Genomic DNA, 13,830 nt, shown 5'->3' with positions numbered 1-13,830 from the left:
TCATTTTGAAGGCGTGATATCCATAATATATACTGTCAAGATGAAAAATGGATGGATGTAGTCAATGAAATCTGCCTTAGGTTGGAGGAAAAATCATGATGGCTACTTTTAACAGGGTATATATTTATGATGGCTATGTCATGAAGGCTTCGTTACAAGAATTAAAACTTTAACATCATGGCATTTGAAGCTGAGTGGTGCCTTAGAGATCACTTAGCCCAGGCTTTTTGTTGTACACAAGAGGACTCTGAAGCCCAGAAGAGTTAAATGACTTTATACATTAGTCAGTCTAGTAAATCAAATCCTAAGTAGTTTTGACATCTTTCTACTGTATTAATTCTGGAATGGTGGTGACAATCTTCTCAAGCAGGCACAAAGTCTCCAGGGGCTGAAGGGGGCCTTTAGGTAAGGTAAATGACTGAAGACGACCAGGTAGGGCATAGCAAACTCTTTCACAAACAAAGGTGCTCCTGCTCATTACCTTGAAGCAAGCCATCTTCCAGGGCTGGATTTCATTTCCCTACTTTTAAAGGAGGCTCAAGGAAAAAAAAAATATTCTCTATTATATGAAAAATAAAAATAGGCATGAAATGAATGGAAACTGACATTCAGTCTCAAGGTCAGGGTCATGTTTAGGGCTGGTGTACACTGTGGAGAACATGTATAACAGGCCAAACTCATCAGCTTTAGCAGAAATCTTCCAGGTGGAGCCATAGAGTCACAAGGTAAAAATTTTCAGGTTTTTAGTAGCAGTTGCAAACCCAGATTATGATGTGACTTTTCCTCAGTTTTCACCATTGCTTTAAAACTTTGTTGAAACCCAGTGGGAGTCAAAGAAAAGGCCTTCGCAGGCCACATTTGGCTAACTAAATTGCAGCCTCTGTTTTAAAACAGGAAAATGTTTCTTTGGTGTGTAAATTAAGTATTTATTAGCCACAAGACAATGGGCTAGACATCAAATATTGTCTGGGGGTGCTTAACAATGTATACATCTCTCCTGGATCACTCTCTGTGAGTTCATTTATTTCCTCTCCTTTTCCACATTAATTTTGTCAATAGGAAAATGAAGCTCAGAAGGGTGGAAGATTTGATCAAGGTCATTACTCTTAGGAAAGCTAAGGCTACTGAGGGATTTGATCCCAGACCTTGTTACTTCTTATTTAGGATACTTTTCATTATGCCATACTGTCTCTTGTACCATTTAACGTCTGGGCAGATTGGTGCCATATACATAAATATGGACCTCTGAAAATGTTTGGACTACTTATGTCCTGCCACAGGGATCATAAACCATCCTCAGTTAGAGAAACTATGTCAATAATAGCTTCATTTGAAGGTATGTCTGTTTCAGTGCTGGGAAGAGGGAAAAGGTGCCCCTATGCACACCTGTATTTACCAGTCACCTCTTGTCAACATTTTGTGATTTTCCATGAAAACATTAACTAAAGGTATACTAAAGGTATAAATTCAAAATGTTAAAAACTGTAGTATTATTTGGCAGATTTTAAAAAATCTCCAATTTACAATGTTTCCGCCTTCAAATATTCTGTTTAATTTTACTGTCATCTAATCAACAGTAATTTCAAACATCTATACAGAAATGTTTATCAAATACTTGTTTCATTTTGGCAATTTTAAAATCTTGCACTTAATGCCAATAACCACTTTGTAATTATTTTGCTAAGTAAAGTTTTTGAGGTCACTAAGAGTGGGGGAACATCTTTTTTCAGGGGGGTAGTGGAATATTTGTTAGATGATTTTTTCTGTTAGCCTATATGTGTGATGATTCAACAATACTCTCTTCATGGTTCTCCTTTCCAAAGGAACAAACAAACAGAAAACAACATGAATAAAAGTCTGGAGAACAATTTGCGGTCATGGGATAGGGAGAAAATAATTTGTTCATCCAATCAATGGTATATCTCTGTCAAAAATGTACTTAAGTTAACAGTCACAGAGAGAAACTTAGTTTATAAAATATTGGTCAGATTTTAAAATAATTTATGTACCACTTAGAATACCCTGAATAAAATATAAATATTCAATATTGGCAATTTGTTTCACAAATGAATAATGAGTAAAAGGCAAAAGAGAATATGGATTTATATAATATAATTGCTACATGGCAGAACAATAATGACAGTTTGACTTAACCCATGAGTACGATCATCATTAGGAAAAAGATGTTCCAAGAGCCCTTTTTCAGGTAAGCACTGGATAGCATGAGTAAGACTCATTTTTATGGAGAATTTTTCAGAATGCAGAATTTAACAAAGCATGTTTCTTTATATCAGAAATTTGCTATTTCTATTCAATGAACCAAGGTTTTTTGAAATATACAAAGAACACAAATGGTGGTCTTAAGCAAGGTCATATATACAAGTTTCTTATAGTACAAAATATAAAGATAAGTGTATATAAATATGGATCTTGTTAGCATTGATCCAATTAATAGTACTGATGGATCAACAAAGAGGCTTCAAAAGCTTTTAAAGCCCATTCAGCTTCTGTTTAGACATTTCTGCTGCTGATACTGCTATTTCTGATATGATAACTGTTCCTCAGTTTGTTTCTGCTTTCCACAGCCCATCAATCACCTACCATCCATGTATGCTTTAGGGCAAAACATATTAAGGTCATCCTCAGAATGAAAACGAGGCTTTTATGTTGTAACATCTGATCATCAATTTTTAAATTTCTTTTCTTAAAAAGTGAAAGCACAAACCCTGCAGTTTTTTGTTGTTTTTGTTTGAAGGGTTATTTGTGTTTTTTTGTTTGTTTGTTGTTTGTTTTAGAGGAGGTGCAGAGAGAGGGATGTGAGAAGGAGGTAAAAATATTAGAAGAAAGAATTTCACAGAAAAATAAAAAAAAAAACACTTTTAATGGAAACAAGGCAACCAAAAGGTAGCAGAGAAAAATAATTTCACAGTCACAAAGAAAGGTGGTGACTGGCTTACAACGTGATGCTGTGAGCTACATGTTCCCTCACACCTTTGTCCTTGAAAGAAAGCTTATTTATCTGCAATGCTAAAATTCTAAATTTGCTTTGTTGGGATACAGGTGATACATGAACGCATATTTGTAGCTTCTTTGGTTTTCTTATATATCATCATCTTTTTTTTTTTAAAGATTTTATTTATTTATTTGACAGACGGAGATCACAAGTAGGCAGAGGCAGGCAGAGAGAGAGGAGGAAGCAGGCTCCCTGCTGAGCAGAGCGCCTGATGCGGGGCTCGATCCCAGGACTCTGAGATCACGACCTGAGTCGAAGGCAGTGGCCTAACCCACTGAGCCACCCAGGCACCCCATATCATCATCTTTTGATATTATATTTATTGTAGTCTTCTGTCCAATGCTAGAGGCCAGGGCTCAGAGGGCTGCCACCTGTCGGTAAAGGCTTCTTACAATGTTTCAAAAAAAATCTGTAATTGGCAATCTCCATCAAAATGGTAAATGTGTCTCCCTAAGACTTTGTACTTGCATTTCCAGGTGTCTAATATTGGGAGGTAGCAGCAAAGACGTGAAAAGATGTATGCTCAGTATTTCTTACTGCAGTATTATTTCCAAGAGTAAATCACAGAAAATAGCCTCCATTAATATGGAATGTCAATACATTTTGCGTCATCTGTAGAAGTGAATAATGTCAAGACCATTGGCTACTAAGAAGGAGATAAAACCTAATACACTAACTTGGAAAAAGGTCTGTTTATGTATTTAAATGTTTAAACAGGGGACACCTGGGTGGCTCAGTTGTTGGGTTTGGCTCAGGTCATGATCCAGGACCCTTGGATGGAGCCTGACATCAGGTTCCCTGCTTGGCACGAAGTCTGCTTCCCCCCATTGATCTCCCCCTCCTTGTGTTCCCCCTCTCTCTGTGTCTCTGTCAAATAAATAAATAAAAATCTTTGAAAAAATAAGTGCTAAAACAAGAAATTTTTGTGGTAAGTGCTGTGAATTGTTTAAGACTGATGATTCACAGACCTGTATCCCTGAAACAAATAATACATTATATGCTAATAAAAAAGAAAATTTTTATATGTATCATTTGTTTATATATCTGATACCCATTTTTATCAACTAAAGAACTGTATATACATATGAAAGTCTTTTTCAGATACATATGAAAAAGCGTGGGGCTATATATGATAGCTATTCCTGAAGGGCAAATTTGGAATAGTTATAGGGAATCTTTTACTTATATTTTAAATTTGCCCTCCAAAAAAAGAAGACAAATAGAAGAAAAATAAGTGGGGGGTAAAGAGTAATTTCTCTTTCCTATATGTGTTTTTTCCATCTTTTCCAATTTATGAAAATTTTCAAACATACAAAATACTTACTATAATGCACACCTGTATAGCCACAGCCTATGTACAATTGTTAACAAGCTTATTTTCTATTTTACACAATTGCCCCAATAAACATGTGCTGCTTTTGTAATTAGGAACAAGAATTATTTGAAGTATAGGTTATAAGAAGACTTAGAAACATTTTTTTACACACACACAAAACTTTCCTCTCAACCTAGGCCAATGGGCACAGTTCACTTTGCTTTAACGTGTCAACTCATCTTAGTGCATACACAGTTATTGCAGTCCACAAAGATGTACGAGGATTACTAGCAGTTATTTTAAAATCATCTTTTAATAAATGAGTATTTTCCCTTTCTCTGCAAAGCTTAAAGATTTATAAGACTTGATTAGCAATTAATAAGTCTAGCAAATTCTTCTATAACATCTCCTTCTCTCCTTTTCTCATTTTACTCCATTTTCCATTTGAAGTGATAAGTCTAACCTTAGCTAAATGATGCCTTCTTATATACTCAGGACTCTAATTTTGTAGGTCATGGGTGAAACAAACAATGGTACTTGAATTGTACCTGTTTCATACTAGCTCTTACCTTTCATACTAGCTCTTGCCTGTTTCATACTAGCTCTTACCAACTCAGTATATCAATAAATGATGACTAATTATTGCCAACTACAATACAATTTTTTAATACATTGGGTAATTTAAGTTCTAAACAAATTAGTTGGATTTTGCCAATTCCAACAGACTGTATTCCAGCTAACAAACATGTTCATGGGAAACACCTACAAAAAGAGGTACCGCATGCTCTTAGAAAGATATTGGTCTTTCTCGCCCTGTTCAGATGCTTGAATAGAGCATTTCATGAACATAGTGACTAGACTGTCATCCAAAATTTGGAAAGTGTACTAAAGCAATGTTTTTCTATATCCCACAGCCTTGCAAAGATGGCTTTCCTGAAAACAACAGATTTCTTTGCCTTTACTTTCTGCCATAGTGCAGAGACAGTGGACAGGAATCTGATGTTTCCTTCCCTCACCCAATGATAGGTATGTTTGTGGTACTGCAGTGAAGGGTATATTTCTTTGAAGAATTTAAACTTTCAGAATACTGTATTTATAGGAAATTTGGAATATGTTTTCAATACCTTTGGAGTATGGGATAGAATTGAAGGAAAAACGTCTGCCTTCTTAAGTGTTCTAGGCTCTCCAACAAGAATAAATACTTAAAAAGTGAATAGTTGGAAGAGATTATGCTGAGTGAAATAAGCAGAGAGAGTCAATTATCATATTTCATTTATTTATGGAGCATAACAAATAGCATGGAGGACAAGGGGAGTTAGAGAGGAGAAGGGAGTTGAGGGAAATTGGAAGGGGAGGTGAACCATGAGAGACTATGGACTCTGAAAAACCATCTGAGGGTTTTGAAGGGGTGGTGGGTGGGAGGTTGGGGGAACCAGGTGGTGGGTATTAGAGAGGGCACGGATTGCATGGAGCACTGGGTGTGTGCAAAAACAATGAATACTGTTATGCTGAAAATAAATTTTTAAAAAAGTGAATAGTTTTCCATTCCCAAGATTTTTTTTATTCTTTTATTTTAATTCTTTTGAAGATTTTATTTATTTGACAGAGAAAGAGACAGCAAGGGGGAGTTGGAAAGGGAGAATCAGGCTTCCCACTGAACAGGGAGCCTGGGATTGTGACCTGAGCCAAAGCCAGATACTTAAGGACTGAGCTACACAGGTGTCCCCCAAGATTTTTTTTTAAATGAAAGAAGAATTTATAGAATTAGTAAACTGAATGATGTGCTTTCTTTACTTTCTGAAATACCTACTGAATTTCAAATGGAAATCTTTGTTTGATATTTTATCTTCTTCAACAGATCCACTGGAAGTGGAAGAGAACTTGCTTTGAACAAGTTCAGTTGCTAGGGACTGATATGTGAATCACAAGTTTGCTTTCTTTTTTTTATTTCGTTAAAAACTATTTGTTTGCAGTGAAGAGGTGGGTGGTTAACTCCCTACTTATGCATACCATTAATAAGAATTGTCAAATTTTATGTTTGTGGATAAATGGTTTTACTTCCAAAAGTATGATATATATAAAAGCACATTTCAGATAGTGAAAGAGTTTAAAATACAAAAATTAAGGAGCGTCATATCATTTGCTGTGCAACACCTACTAAAGGGGTCATTTTATTGTATCATCCAGGAAAGCCCTTGGTTATTTGTGAACAAGAGGAGAGGAAAAAGCACAAAAAGGTTATTTGGCCAATAACCCTACCTATTATCTTGTTGGCAAGTAACTAAGGCGATTTGTAGCCACTGCTTAGAATCTGTACTGGTTGAGCAAATGGTCACATTTTTATGAATTTCACGTTAATAGCTGGGTCTATATTCTTTGTCAACTGGTGAAATTTTCAGGACAGCATGCCACATTACTGAGCTTGGGGGGGGGGCAAATAGACTGTTTCAACAAATCAAGCTCAAATAGATTGCTTACCTGAGCTAAAACTTAGCACAACATAGTGTTTCCATACTGAACAGATATGATAGGACCTTAGGACAATTTCTCCTGTTCTATTGTCTTCCTCTATTAAGTCTTATCTCCCTCTTTGTTCATTTTCGCCACTTTATTCCATTACCCATTTGATGCAAAAAGTCTAACCTTAGTTAAATGATACCTTCTATAACCTTAGCCCTTAATTTCAATTTTGTAAAGCTATTGATGGGATAAGCAATGTCCCTTCAACTGCAACATTCATTCTCCTTTTGATGGACTTCTGTGAAATTTAACAGGCTCTCTCCATAAATGTATTGAATATTCCCATATTCACTGGTAAAATTAGATTCCTTATAAACTTTTTTTTTATTTGACCATATTTACAAAATTGCCCATAAAAGTGAGACGTATAGATGGAGGTCTCTTGGTTAAAGTCATTTCTATTCCCTTGTTTGTAGTTGCCAGCACTCTGCTGATAATCCTTTCTACACAGTTCCCATTCTTGCTTTCTATTTATGCCCATAAGCATATTCTGTTGGTGCTGGAATAGATGAAGGGGAGCTCTGTTACTGGCCCTTTCCTTCTGGGGCTATCTTTGACTTTCCATTCACCCTATACTATGCTTCTGTCTCTGCTAGAAAACCAAGGTTGTTTCTAATACAGGTGACACTTCACATAAAAGCCAGAAGGGGCAGGGTAGAGCAGCAAGGTACTGAGTAACAATCATTTTCTCCATTTCCACAACGTGCTACTCTTGTAAGAAATCCTACTGCATATCATTTCCGTGGCTTTTGGTCCTCTGTACATTTGTTTGGCCAAATGGAAAAGTGTATGAACTCCTGGGTCCATTATTAAGACGTTGCCTAGAGCCTAAAGAAGTCAGTATACTACTATTTCAGAAAGTGAACTGAGAAGGTTTACTACAGAACTCAATTCATATCCAGTTGCCTTAATGGAGTAGCTAGATAGAGACTCAACAGGGAGCATCTACAAGACTACAGTGATCCTAGAGGACTGCATAGATTTGTTCAGTTATCATCAGATGTGCAAAGTCTGCATTTATCAGCCTTTTAAAAAATATATACAAGAGAGTTTTGGCTACATGAACATTTTCTTCTACTTTTATGCCGTTTGAAGTATACCTTTGCTTTAAAAAAAAACTGATTTAAAAAAAATCTAACCTCTTTTGAGGTAGAACTTTGAAAACAACCCACATTTATGATGATGATTTGTACAGCCACTTTGAAAATGCCAGATGCTTCTTTCAACTGAATTGTTACTGGTTACAATGATACATATACATTTAAGGGAGAAAATAAGCCAGATACAATGCCTTGTACTCAATTCAAAGCAATTCACTGCAAATGTGTAATTTAACACATTTGTAGTATATCCTACTATGAGGTAGGACGTCCATTTGACACACTTGCCAACAATTTGGCAAACAATAACACAACCAAATTTTAGTCAGTCTTCTTAGATCAGCTCTTTAATTTCTTAACTATTCTTAGGTATTATGGCAGTGCCACTCAGTTTTATGTTTTTAGATCTCTTTACCATTATTTATCATTCACTTGGTATAAATAAAATTTACTTGAAAGAAAGCAAAATAGAGCTAGCCTTGAATTAATAATATTGTACAAAATGCCCCTCAGCAGGAATGATAGATTTGCTCTGTTGAAGCACTTAATGTTCTTTAAGAAACAAGGATATTTTTCTTATCCTCAATCACTTTACATGCCTCCCTATAAGAGACCAAATTGGCCGGTTACATGCAGTATAGGTAATATTTGGAAAAGAAACTGATTTTTGCCCCACTTTGTTTCTTTCCCTTTCACCGCTATAGTTTTTCCGAAATCTAAAGGTGAATTACATGTTTTCTCTTGTCTACTCCACCTCAGATTTGCAAAGTTAACTTTCTTTCAAGACTTATGTATAGTGAATCTCAATAATATTACAATTAAAAATCAGGATAAACAAAATCATTCTAAATAAAATGATATATTTATCTATCAAAGCAATATCAGGTGGCCAAAAAACTTCCAGTAAATACTGTATTATGGACAAGATGAGTCCTGCCTCTTACCTGGTGTTTGAAAATTAAGGCGCCTCAGTTCTACTGGGTCTGTTGGATGGTGTGAAGGGACCTCCTTACTGTTAGGTATGCTGCTCTTTCTAGAGTCAGACTCTGCCCTCTTCCTATAGGGAGAAAATAAAAATGTAAGAATAAAATTTAAAAAAAGCAATAGAAACATTTAAAAAGCAGAGAGTCTTGCAACCCCCTCTCCCTCCCAACTTTCTGTCGTAAACCATTCAACAGTCCTGCTTTGTGACCTTGCTCAGGTTGCTTTTCCTCTCTTCGCCTAGACTGCTTCCTCAAGTCTAAAACTTTTATTTAAGTGAATGATCTCAAAGTCTGCTCTAGAATTAAATTCTTCATTGCTTCTGCCTTTCAGCTTTAAGGGGGGTGTTGGAGAGATAAGCTTGAGTCCTTGTTCAGCAAATCTCCTTTATCCACTGGTTCAATTTGTGAGGAAAAGGACAGAGTACATGTAATAGCCAATGCTAATTGAGTACCAATACCATGAATGTGCTTACCATAGAGAAAAACCTCTGAAACTACTGAGCCTCAAGCTGAAGAGCTAAAACCAAACCCTTTCTTTCCTCTTTCCAAGATTATATGACTGATGGCTACAAAGAGGACCTGAATTGGATTTTCCCAGAAGGCAGACAAATATAGTATATTCTAAGATTCCAAGTTAGTCTAACACCTGGAAAGAGAATTAACACGATGCAAGACCAACATCCCCTTTCTCTTTCAAATTAAAAAAAAAAATAGTGTTGATTGTTTATGGTGTTAAGCTGTGATTAATATTCCATTAATGAAAGTCAATCACAGGAAGATCAGAGAAAAACTAATTTCACCTACTGTGTCTCACTCTTCCAATGATTATTCATGGCATAGGAACCATTAATAGTGCCTTGTTATAAGTAATTCTTTACACAATTCATTTCATCTTTGCTTTAATTACCACTAGTTTTATTAAATACCTTTGTATAGAGTGTGATAATGTAATATTAACAAATGTCTATGCAAGAAAGGTCAGGGTTTTTTTTCCCCCATAAGATTTCTTATTTATTTTTTTCAAACACCAAACACAGAGTGCTACCTATTTTCTTTAAGTTTAAAACAGATTAAAAATGGAAGAGATGGAGGCCTTTTAAGCAGTGCTTTATTCTGTATTTATTATTCAAAAACTGATTCCAGCAGTATCTGGGCTGCAGTCATAATCCTAGCATCTCACTCTTGTTCCAAAGAAAGACATTCTTCTTTGGGGAAAGGGGCACAGCAGTGTTGAGGAACACTCCCTTCTCTTTCTGACATGACTGTCGCACAGCTCATTAGCGTTGCTGTGGCAATGGGATCTCATTCAGTGCCACCCAGGTCGTTCCATGGTTAGCCAGAGGGCTCCTGTTAAATAGCCTTTCTTTCCCTCTCTGCTCATCTGTATAAAATAAAACCAACCAGCGGATGAAGGGAAGATTGATGCAAAGGGAAAGCACACTTGATTTGCTCAAGTGCAGTGCCTTCGGCAAAACGGCATTGAGGGAATTAATTTTCTTGGGTGAGTCCTGTTAGACACCTTCCTCTCTCACAAGCTTGAATTAACCTGTCTTGGGATTTCCTGTTTCTACCTAAAGGTGGCAGATATAGCCTGAGGACAGAATATACTGCCAAGCCATACTACCAATCCGAGGTGAGCAGTGAATCTGAGGCCTGGCAAAGGTACTGGCCGTTCCAGGTGTATGGAGTGGAAAAGGAGAAGGGAAGGGAAATCAGAGCTGAGGGCTGGCAAGAAAGATATGAGAAGAAAGAGAAAGAGTGGCTTGGAAGACCATGTGAAAGAAGAACATGGTGACCAGCTTCTGAGTAGAAAATGTCCCTGTGTTAGGCTGTGGTTATTTCCCTCACAGAGATTCACTTTACCACCAAAGATACAGAATCTCAATGGGCTAATGAAACGCCACCAACTGCCAGTCAGAGAGTCCACCTGTAATAAACATATGCTTGGTCTTCCTGCTTCAGGTAACCCCAGGGGTCCTTCTTATGCTTGTCTGTTTGTTTGTTTGCTTGTTTTTCCTCATAAGAGTCGGCACAGATACATTTCTTTGCTGATGTGCCAGACCTAATGATTCTAACCTGGATTTTTTCCCACCTCAAAGTGTCTCCACTGTCATTTTTGCAGGATTATGGAACCAGATGTAGAAATTTCTGGGCAAGGAAACGAGGCCATTCCTGCAGGTATTGTGGGACATATTCCTTATCTCCTTTTTCACTGAAGACAGGCTGAGTGATATTGAGACAAAGGGACAGAAAAGAATACTCTTTAAAGAAATTTAGTCTGTTTCCCGGTGCCAGGGAAGGTGAATGTCACATCTTGTTGCCCAGATGAATCTCAAAACCCAGAGCATGGGATTAACATTACAGTTTATACTTGTGAGAAAGTGTGTGTGTGGGGGGGGGGGTTCCCTGACATTTAATAACTAACTTCTTCCTCACTTTATCTATTCAAATCAACGGCCTCCAAGATCTCAGATTCCAAAAATCCTAGCCATCTCAGAAAACCAGCCGTTTAAACTTTGTTTTGCTTAGTTTAGCTCTGGGGATCACAACACGGATTCTAGCTGCCCACATTTTTGTCACATTATTTTTAAACATAAATGTGCTAAAATGGTTGTTTTCCAACAGAAAGAACTTCTAAGAAATGCTTGCAGGGTGAAGAGTTTGGTTATCATTGGGTAATAATGATAAAGAGCTTTAAAAATAGAATTTATGGCCCTAGAGTTCTTAAATGGCGTATGGCGGTTTAAATCAGGCCCAACATGAACGTACATAGTCACACATTTTTCCTAAGTTTTTAGAGGTCTCATTATTCTCATTTTCACTGAGATAAAAGCAAAGATAGCGACTCCAAAGTGATGTGAATTTTGCCTTGCTATTTTATTTTTTCTATTAAGATTAAAAGTCCTACTGTGAGGATATTTCCTGCAAAAAGAACTATCTAGCACATGTAGGAGTTATATGGGTGAAAAGGAAATGCAAGGTCACATGACATTTCAGATATGATGGAAACTGCTCATAATATAAAAACGTGGTGGTCTGGGATGTGGGTCACATATAAAAAAAATTCTACTCTGTGGCCTAAGGGCCTTTTTATTGTCATTTATTCTCACCTGGCTCTCATCTAGGGATGGAGTGGGAGGGAATTCACTTACTTAAAACAAAGATATTCAGACATATGGCCCAAGGCTTTTGGAAGACATTTATCAGAAATCTCTGCTATTAAATTCAAAGAAGTCCATTCAAACACTTTATGATTCTGATGCTTTTAAGAATGTAACTTCGCTCTGCCACTACTGGTGTATATCTTCTTAGGGAAGTCAAGAATAACACTTCTCAATTTCTTCATGTACAAAAGAGAGGAAGGAGGTCTCGAGATGATGTCTACATTAAATGTTGTAGTTCTTTATAAGTTGAATTGTTTTATTTATATATTTTATAAAGAATAAAGGTATTGATGAAAATTTCTAGTCCTTTCATGTATACATTAGATGTATGTAATTGTAAAGTTACCCACATATGACTTAAAAAATTCTGAAAGCTAATACATAAAGTATTATTTAATTTAGAAAATTATAAACTCATTTTAGTACCTTGAATATTCAATAAATGTTAATTAGTGGTTCTGAAAAAGAAAGAGAGCCAATTCTCTCATCTTAATGGGACCAGAAGGCGGTGATAATGTTATAAAATGTAGACAGTATTAAATGGTAAGGTAGATCTCTGAGTATATTAAGGGGGTTCAAAGTGTGTTCTGCTTTGACTAAAACAAAAACAAAAACAAAAACAAAACCTCTTTGCATGTGCTATTTTAAAAAAAGACACCCTGCAGAAATACTAAGTTTTCTGTCAATGAAAGTAGCTTGCTGACCAGTGTTAAGTGATTTTAGGGAAAATAATAGAGCCATGGTTCTCAAACATTAGCATGCAATGGAATCATTTGGGAGGGCTTACTAAACTGCAGACTGTTGAACTCACACCCAGAGTTTCTGATTCATTAGGTCTGGGTAGGAAGTCCAAGAATTTCTATTTTTCTCACTTTCCCCAGTAGTGCTGATGCTTCTGCTGCTGGTCCAGGGAACAAGCATTGGGAACTACTGGTATAGTACCGGCAGGAAAACGATTGAGATGAGCACTGAGGCCCTTTGGTTAGTTTTAAGTTTTATCAGAAATTCGTTTCTATCAATATAAATGGGAAGGTATAGATAGATAGATAAATAGATAGATATACATTTGGATATATAGATATGTTAGGAAGTAGAAAGTTAGATTAGACCAATCATTCAATAATCACACAGATAGCTAGTCTTACCATTATTATTATTATCATTATTATTATTGCTGCTACTACTACTACTACTACTACTACTACTATTGCTGCTGATGCTATTATTAGTTGAGTTGGAAAACATGGAAAATAATTTGGAATTATGTAAGAGTTTTCACAGAGGCACAGTCACCAATATTTGCAAGATATGAAAATGCCAGTTGTGTTCCTGTATCAGGAGGTGGTCTCAGATCAAATTTAAAATATCGGTCTTGAGTAGAAACAAACAAAACAAAACAAACGTTTTATGGGACACCTCACATTTCTGTTTTGCAGACACATTAACACGTACAAATGCTCATTAAAACAAAATCCAGACTGGTTTCATTACCTTCTAAATTTGGATAATTTGTTTTTTTTTTTTCATATAGACAAACTAATTTATTTTCCCTAGAATCATTTTAATACCAATCATTTTAGTATTTTATAAACTGGGCTTTGTTCATCTTCTACTTTTATATCCAACTTCCACCCTCATCCCCTCAATACTTCCAAAGGCTACCAGTATCTAGTACTGAGCATTAAAGGGGTTTGTTCTCTATTCCTCACCTGTCAGGTTTACTGCTCCATTTTAA

The 13,830-nt window shown here is 36.2% G+C and overlaps 1 protein-coding gene across 46 annotated transcripts in view; it reads right to left on the bottom strand.

The window, feature by feature from the left end:
• Positions 1-13,830, bottom strand: part of PTPRD (protein tyrosine phosphatase receptor type D) — a 2,277,302-nt gene that overhangs the window by 110,114 nt on the left and 2,153,358 nt on the right. For 34 of the 46 annotated variants that reach the window (XM_045069786.1, XM_045069815.1, XM_045069785.1 and 31 more), the window contains 2 exons: positions 13,805-13,816; positions 8,893-9,005 (listed from right to left, as the gene is read on the bottom strand). In XM_045069786.1, coding sequence (XP_044925721.1) covers positions 8,893-9,005; positions 13,805-13,816 — 125 coding nt within the window. The remainder of the gene's footprint in view (positions 1-8,892; positions 9,006-13,804; positions 13,817-13,830) is intronic. The other 12 variants (XM_045069793.1, XM_045069804.1, XM_045069806.1 and 9 more) reach the window with 1 other exon arrangement.

The sequence above is a fragment of the Mustela putorius genome, unplaced genomic scaffold, assembly GCF_011764305.1.
Source record: "Mustela putorius furo isolate JIRA1106 unplaced genomic scaffold, ASM1176430v1.1 tig00003944_pilon_pilon_pilon, whole genome shotgun sequence".
In the NCBI taxonomy this organism is placed as follows: Eukaryota; Metazoa; Chordata; class Mammalia; order Carnivora; family Mustelidae; genus Mustela; species Mustela putorius.
Note: the sequence above shows the minus strand (reverse complement) of the source record. Positions and strands in the feature narration are given on the sequence as shown.